Source organism: Scaptodrosophila lebanonensis, unplaced genomic scaffold (genome assembly GCF_003285725.1).
Source record: "Scaptodrosophila lebanonensis strain 11010-0011.00,11010-0021.00 unplaced genomic scaffold, SlebRS2 tig00000053-arrow-pilon, whole genome shotgun sequence".
NCBI classification, from domain to species: Eukaryota; Metazoa; Arthropoda; class Insecta; order Diptera; family Drosophilidae; genus Scaptodrosophila; species Scaptodrosophila lebanonensis.
Window position 1 is genome coordinate 11,267,429 of NW_022060548.1, and position 7,970 is coordinate 11,275,398.

Consider the following 7,970-nt stretch of genomic DNA (forward strand, 5'->3'; position numbering starts at 1 on the left):
TCGTACCCTGCTCTGTCTTTAAAAGCAATTAGCGCTTAGCGTGCGCAACTTTTATTTCAGCAGTTGTCAGCGTCTGGATAAACTTTAAGCAACTGTAGAGGAAACATAAAAGAAAACAGTGAAACATACCTACATTGGACGCCTTTGGTTAAAGAATTTGGTTTAGTTTAAAACGTTTTTATGAAATTAATTAAATATTGAATAAAATGTTTTATATATTGAGGCTGTTACCGTAAGTAAATTGAAAACTTGGCTTAAAATTTATAACAAATAATTACTTAAGCAATAAGTATTCGATTTGCGGACTTTTTTCAAATTTTACTTTCCCATAACAAATATATAATCAAAATTTTATTAAAATTATAATAAATAAAATAAAATATTAAATAAAATGTTTTATATATTGAGGATGTTAACTTTAAAAAAATAGAAAACTTGGCTTCAAATTTATAACAAAGAATTTTTTTGTTTACGTATTCGATTTTACATTTTTTAAATTTATAACAAATATATAATTAAAATTTTACTAAAATTATATTTATAGAACCGGCGAAGAAAATTCCCCCAACGTAACGGAGGCATTAATAGACGCTATTGTACAGCTTTTTCTTAGACTTTTTTATCTTTTAAGTTTAAATTAAAATGTTTTTTTAAATCATATCTTCATTTTAATTTTCATATTATAAAATATATAAAATGTTAATATATATTGTAATAATTATAATAGAATGTATCGACGGAACTACTTGTTGATTTACTAAATAAAAAAATAAATAAGTAAATTAATAAATAAATAAAATAAAAACATACCCAATTGTATGGACTGTTTGTTTTTGTTTCCACATAACAAATAATTTATTAAAATAATATTTATGGTTCGATAAAAAACTATTCATTTGTCAGTCCAGATTTCCGTATACATCAGCTTATGATAACCAAAAAATTATAATTTTTGTTGAATTTGTAATTTTCGAAGTATTTTTCAAAACTAAATTGTTCATTAGACAATCCTAAATAATGGCGAGTTTCAAAAAATAAGCTTCAAAGTATCGACATGAGGTTTCAGGCTGTCTGTTCAAACAGGTTCTCTTTTGTTATAAAGGACAGTTGGTTGCAATAATTGACAAAATTCGCGAAGTTAACTACAACATGCCTTTTAGTCCGCAAAATGTTCCAATTAACGGAGTTCAGACACATATTGGTAATACTTAGGTTTGATGCTCAAATTTTCATTGCAAATCGTCAGATTAACTCGAACATCTGTCCATTTTTTGTTTCACTCTAGAAAATAAATTTTTAGCAAAGTTCGTGTACAAACATGAGACCGTCATGTATGCATATGGATTTCTGTCTGATTTTAAACACAAAATTAGTATGATTTGCATGCAATGGATTTAGATATACTCGTACACATCTATGTATGCATTTATAATCCCAGCATTTATTTGCACACACACACACTCAAATAAGTAGTTGGGATGCAATTTGCATTTGCATTTCAATTGCTCATTGATTTGCACTGCGTTTCTTTCATTTTGTTTAATGCATTTTCAATTTCCTGACTTGCTGTTTTAATTGTGTGTGCATTGCATTAAATGCGCTCGGCATTTAAATTAACGCAATGATGCATTTTTAATTCAAATTAAAAGCCATTGGCTTTGGTTTCGTTTCAAGCATCGTAATGCAATTGGATGCAGCTGATGCGAACGCAAAGCTGAGCAAAGATTGCTGCTTCGATTGCAATCGCTTACAGCAAAAGTCAATTAACGGGGGAGATGAGGGATGAGATGCGGAGAAAGAAAACCCCACTGAGAAATGGAGGGGTGAAGAAGAGCAAGACCTAGGGCAAGTCAAGTGAATGCAAATATTTCAAATTCGAGTAGAGCTGAGCGCAATTTAACTTAATTTAAGCAAAAGTTATATGCATAATGCATGAATAGTTAAAAATAAACGCTTACACTTTTTTTTTGTTCATGGCAATTAGATGAAAGGAAGAACAAATGAAAAAGCTGTACATTTGTGTTATGTGCAAAGAAAGCGATTTAACTTTCTAATTTCTGAATTTGTAATAAAACGAAATTGTTATAATTCTCCTTATTTTTCAGATTCGTTTTTATTCACGACATTTTAAGCTAATTACTTGTATTAGTTGAAAATGGCCATTTTTTCGGCCTAAATTTGTTAATTTTATAAATTTCTTCAGCTGCTTCCAATCTGGTAATATCTGATTTGCAATGCTATCAACAGAGATCATTTAAAATCATCCAATCACTTTAAAATAGTTTTAAAAGTAATACTATAAAAGTAATAATATTATTAGAATTTAATTCTGCATATTTTATGGAAATACATGTATATGTAATTAGCTTCTGAACAAACTAATAAGCTATTTCGCATTTACAAAAGTGCTTAACTATAAAGATTATTTATTTATTCTCTTCTAATCTTTGCTGGTGTTAGCAGGAATTAAAAAAAAATGGAGAACTCAAAATTGAAGACAAAGATTTTCTTTATTTTTCATCATTTTTTATTATTCATCATTTTAAGTTTTGAGAACTACTCATTCCCAGAAATCAACACAGTAGCCCTGAAAATATTGTAAGGTAACACGTATTAAGACTATTACTCTCTAAAATCCCTCCTCCAAATAAGTATATCAAAATAATACAAAATATACAAAGAAACTAAGCAGCAATACACAAAAAATGGATCATCCCCAGTTCGAGGAAGCTTTTCTGCGCCAACCATCCAAGATGAAGGAAGTTCTACTTATGCTCGAGCAAATGGCCACTGCCAACAAAATGGAGGAGTAAGTCACTGTTTAGTAAACCCCATTCACAGATATACTATATGTTTGCCTAAATGATATTCCAGTAATAAGAAGGAACGCAAGACGTCGTTAGAGATTGGTTTAGTGGACGATACCAGTTTTATAGTTTCGCGCCGTTCATCAAAGAGAATATCAAAGAGATTCCTTAAGGTCAAAAGTACAGTCAATAAAAACATGGAACAGTTTACGTTCATGCGTCAGATTGATGAAGATCTGCCAGAGCGCACCCAGGCCCGCATCGAACGGGAAGATGTGGCTCAAAATTTTCGACGGCAAGTATAGACAATGATTAATTTCTTTTTCACTTCAAAAATGTAGATCCTTTAACCCATTTGTATGTTTAAACTATTTTTAAATTTCTAGACTGGGCAATGATGAATACCGACATAACAACTATGACAACGCCATTATGTATTATAACAAAGGCTTGGAGTACATTAAAGATACGCCAGTGCTGTATGCAAACCGAGCCTTGTGCTATATTAAGTAAGTTGCAGTAACTAGTTCCACAGTTAAAAGTTTTCTATTTGAACTTTTGTAGACAACGCAACTATAAACTCGCCATTATGGATTGTGACTATGTTATTAATAAGTTGGATCCCCGTTGTCTCCGGGCCTGGCTATATAGAGCCGGTGCTTTTAAGCGATCCGGCGATGAGAAGGCCTTTGAAGAGAGCGTTTACCAGGCACGTAAGCTCAACTCTAAGGAGAAAGAGTTTATTGACAATTTTCTGGAGAAAATGCGCACAGATCTTTAAAAAAGTGCATCAAGTGCAATAAAAAATTTCAAGTATTTAATTGTTGACTTTTCAAGTTGGTTTTGGAGTTTAAAAGCAATATCGAAATGAAATTAAAAAAGTAAATGTAGTATTAATTAAAATTAATGCAAGCCCGGTAGGGCAAAAAAATGGAAATAAATTTGAAATTACCATCTCCACAGCAACTAAGGTTTTCAGACTTTTATTTCGACTTTTTTTAAGCTTAGTTGGCAGTAATTGTAAACTAGAATTCAATATGCCATTTAATCCACTATTTGTTATAATATTTATATCCACATTGCTTGAACTTTTGCAGAGTCCTCAGGCCAAAGAGTTTCAAGAAAACAGTAACAAGTAAAATATGATAAAATATGAAAATTAAAGGTGATCCTGAAATATTCTTCAAAATTCATAATGCATCGCAATCAAGTCTCTTTTGGAGGTAAATCAATATTCTTAGTCTCTGAGAAAAGAGAAGATTCAAGACAGCACCGAAGCTATGAGTGAACAAATTTGAAAAAATGTTAAAGCAAATCATCGTAAGGCATTTCATTTTGAAAGTCGCTTAAATCACTCCCCCGGTTTGAGCTCTCGTCTTTTTTATTGGCCATCAAATTAAGAGCTTTTTCCCACACTTTAGTGTGATCATGAACTCCTTTCCCCCACCTAACAGAAAAGAGTAAATGGCCATCGTGCAACCCTTTGAGTAGAATTATCGCCTTCAATGGCCTAGCCTCTGCTATTTTCTCATTTCCGTTGCATTATGGCCAAGTCGGCTTATCAGCCTCCTACATCCTACATCCTGCCTCCTGACCGCCATACACACAAACACACATGCAACACCTTTGCACTTTACACTTTCCAGTTGATTAGAGCATTTACTCCAACATTTTCTAATTAACTTGAAGCATTTCGCTCATAAAAGCAGCACTTGAGTCGCATTTTATTAGCCGGGCCGCAACATCGTCGTCGAAGCGTTCTAAGGCGCCAGGAAACATAAAAAAAAAACGGCACAGCCCTTTTTGCCAATGGGTAATTGATTTTTATGAGCAACTCGACCGCTAAGCCGCGTGCAGCCAAGGAAAGTCGCATTGAAAAATTAATTGAAAAGCATTGCTCAAATGTGCCATTTCCGTTTGCATGATGGAGGGCGTGCAACCGTTCTGCAGTGTCCGTTAAAAGGATACGAAATGGGTGGAAGGGACTGTGAAGGGGCTGTGGAGGCTTTTGCATAAATTCCTTTGCACTTAAAGTCAATTTCATAGCATGGATGAAAAATAAAACTGTCTAGCTGTTCTATTCTGTTCTATTCTGTACCGGCAACTGGCAACTGGCAACTGGCGACTCACAACTCGGTCTGCAGGCCATTAAGACAAATGTAGCCTTGTGACCCAAATGTGTGTTGGCCAACCGGCTGGTCAAAAGTCAGTCTTCTTGCAACAAATGCGCCTAATGCCATCCACACACAAAACACATTCATGGCCGGTCAAATGCAAGTTGGCTCTGTTTTTTTGCCATTTGCTGTTTCCTGCCTTTCCTTTTATACGTAATTGCCGGCTCTGCTGCTTGCACACAATTTGATTTTTTAATTAAATTTATTATTGCAAACAGCATAAAATTTTATGTGGTTAGTTCATTTCTGGGTCACACTGCTAATGACTCTTCGGCAGAGAGTCAGAACGCAGTCAAGACAACGTCGTGGACAGCAGGCACTCAAGTCCTGACCAGCTCTCTGACAGTAATCTGCAGCTAATGCCTTCTGCTCCTCCCAATCCTCTATCTTTGACTTGGGCTACGATTCTGATTGTGACTTTGGTTCGGACCCGGACTTGGATCTCGAACTCGGACTCGGACTGTGACTCGACCTCGAGCTTTTCCCACATTTCTGTGCGGTTGTTTATGAAATTATCTTTTGTGAAAATTGCATTTTTCATTTTGTGTCTTTGGATTTATGCAATTTGTGCTGTCGTAGAGAAAAGTGCAATATGTTGGCTCAAATAAAACGGCTTCTCAAGTATTTATGTAGTAGGTACGAATACCACACCAACCCATACACATATACATAAGTATAAAAGTTCTATGTGTTACGTGTATGTGCTTTTATATAGAAGAATATAGAATGCAAGTATTTGGTGTTGATTTTAGCAACAAATATTTATTTCCATTTCCCATTTCCCCACTGGCAGAAGAGCACTTCAGTGCTGGTGCCTTTGAAAGAGTTTTGAGGTTTCACAAATTGGCTGCTCGTCCATTTCAGGAGAGTGAAAATACATGCTGAAAAGAGCATGGCAAACAATTTAAGAAATACTAAGTAAACATATTCCTGAAAGCTTAGCAAAATACTCAGACTACACATTCTTGTTCGGGCTACATTTGAAAATAACAAATATTTTCATCATGCGTACGAATACAGATATTTGGGCATTTTTTTTAAATAAAATGGATAGTTATTCAAATATTAATAGGAGTAGTTGAATCAAAAGACACACTCAAAAAGGCAATTTGCTTCAAAAAAGCATTTATTTTTACTGGAGAATATACTTACTAAGTAACTGAGCACAATTGTTTCCTTTGACTCTGGCCCAATTAAAGCATTGATTTAATAAAGCCTTCATTACCTCCCAGTATGGACAGCAGCATGAGCCAGAAATCTGTATTTCCCCTACGGACCAGTTATTAAAAATAATAACTAAGATACCCATACCAAGTACAGAGAACGTAGCCTAATAAGGCGAAAAGGATTCAAATTCAAATCCGATAATTTTGTTATTTGTTACGAAAAAGAATATTTCTTCTTAGTGTTGTAATGGAAGGTTCATTCACCCATCAGGATTATTTTGCCAATCCGCTATCCTTAAATATTACAACTTCAGAACCTTTGCGAAAATGTTCAGAATGAAAAAATGGAATGGATTGACGGACTCTAAGTGATTTTCTTATCGATGACTGCACATAAAGCAAGTTACTAACCCACTTTTGTATATATAGTATATACATATTCTTTAAATTCGTATTGGTACATAAATAGTTCTGTAACGAAATAATATTATTCAACATTGAAAAAATGTAACAGGATATCATCTCTATTGAGCGAATTGGTTGGTAAATAGTTTCCCAACCTGATATGCGAAATCTGTCATTTGGGATTTCTATAAATTTTTGAAAGTTGAGCAAATTTTAAAAATACTTGTAAATAGCAAAAAACTAGCAAAAAATACATATACTTTTCGGCGCAGTCAATAAGCTTTAAATTAAAGTTGTACCATCTGGGGAGCAGCGCTATTTCGTAGCTTCCGGTTTCGGGTGGAAAAATGTGTGAAGGCAACAGGAAACGCATAACATACGATAGTGTTCACAATCCGCGCTACAATGACAAACGCAATGTAGGATGGGTAAGTCGTCTACAGAGCTATTGGTCCATATATGATAAGAATCGCTCACTATATATCATGCAAATAGTATCAGAACATGGAGTATATGAAGTACTGGCCTGGGGCCCGCTTTATGTATGTATTCAAGGGCGGCGACCTTAACAGTGCTGCTCACCTGTTGGCCGAGTCCATGAAGGAGCCTTTTCAAATGTTTCCCTTTGCCTCGGTGGCGGTTCAACAGTCGGTACGGGATGAGTTCATAGAGCGAGTGCGTTGCCGCTTTCGTCAACTGAAACCACATGTGGTGCTGCATCCGAACTTTGAGCGATCGGCCGACATACTCAGGAACGGCGACAAAAAGTACATAGTGGCCGACTGCAAGGATGCACCGCCCTTTGCCAGTCCCATCCTGGTGCCAAATGTGACGCACCTGCACTTTGGCAGTGGCGCCTCAGGCGTTGTCACCGTGCATTCCTTCAGGACCTTCAGAGAGGCGGCTAATATGTTTCTCAATGAGTCGCCCCCTTTCGAGGTCGTGCATGTTTTTGATGAAAAAGTCACCTCGGTTTATTCTATAGCTAAGCGAATTAGATGCGTCGAATTCTTTGTGAACTGCTCGGATGTGTGTTTGCTGCCCATCCTTCCCCATTTCGCCATGAAGAAGCCACGCACTGTCATATTCAATAACTACCACTTTGAGACTTTAAAATTGGGTGATCATTGGAGAATCATTGTGTTCCCCATTTCGAATAATATTTCACATCCCTGCTGTTGCGCGCAGTTTGGTAATTGCACGTGCTACCTAACCGGTGGGGATTGCTGCGAGTAGCAGGATTCGATTATTCATAGGAAGACCAAATTTCAAAGCTTTCGAAAAATATAAATAAGAGAACACGTTGAAATTAATTTACTCAGCAGATAATAAAAGTAGCTATCCGGTTGTTTCTATGTTAAATTTTCCATTCTGCCTTTACACTTATTATTAAATAAATTATTTACTTTTTTTCTGAA

General features: G+C 35.4%; 2 protein-coding genes across 2 annotated transcripts; both read left to right on the forward strand.

Moving 5' to 3' along the window:
* The first annotated feature begins 2,638 nt into the window (after positions 1-2,638).
* LOC115624201 (tetratricopeptide repeat protein 12) lies at positions 2,639-3,628 on the forward strand. Its single transcript, XM_030518804.1, has 4 exons — positions 2,639-2,809; positions 2,875-3,102; positions 3,194-3,316; positions 3,372-3,628. Exons 1-4 carry the CDS (start codon positions 2,706-2,708, stop codon positions 3,586-3,588), a joined length of 672 nt encoding a protein of 223 aa, XP_030374664.1. The 5' UTR covers positions 2,639-2,705; the 3' UTR covers positions 3,589-3,628.
* A 3,138-nt stretch (positions 3,629-6,766) lies between these two features.
* LOC115624182 lies at positions 6,767-7,970 on the forward strand. Its single transcript, XM_030518778.1, has 2 exons — positions 6,767-6,980; positions 7,048-7,970. Exons 1-2 carry the CDS (start codon positions 6,900-6,902, stop codon positions 7,786-7,788), a joined length of 822 nt encoding a protein of 273 aa, XP_030374638.1. The 5' UTR covers positions 6,767-6,899; the 3' UTR covers positions 7,789-7,970.

Coding starts and splice junctions, on each gene's coding strand:
- LOC115624182 (XM_030518778.1), top strand. CDS start 6,900: ATGTGTGAAGGCAACAGGAAACGCATAACATACGATAGTGTTCACAAT. Junction 6,981..7,047: donor ACAAACGCAATGTAGGATGG/GTAAGTCGTCTA, acceptor TCATGCAAATAG/TATCAGAACATGGAGTATAT.
- LOC115624201 (XM_030518804.1), top strand. CDS start 2,706: ATGGATCATCCCCAGTTCGAGGAAGCTTTTCTGCGCCAACCATCCAAG. Junction 2,810..2,874: donor ACTGCCAACAAAATGGAGGA/GTAAGTCACTGT, acceptor ATGATATTCCAG/TAATAAGAAGGAACGCAAGA. Junction 3,103..3,193: donor GTGGCTCAAAATTTTCGACG/GCAAGTATAGAC, acceptor TTAAATTTCTAG/ACTGGGCAATGATGAATACC.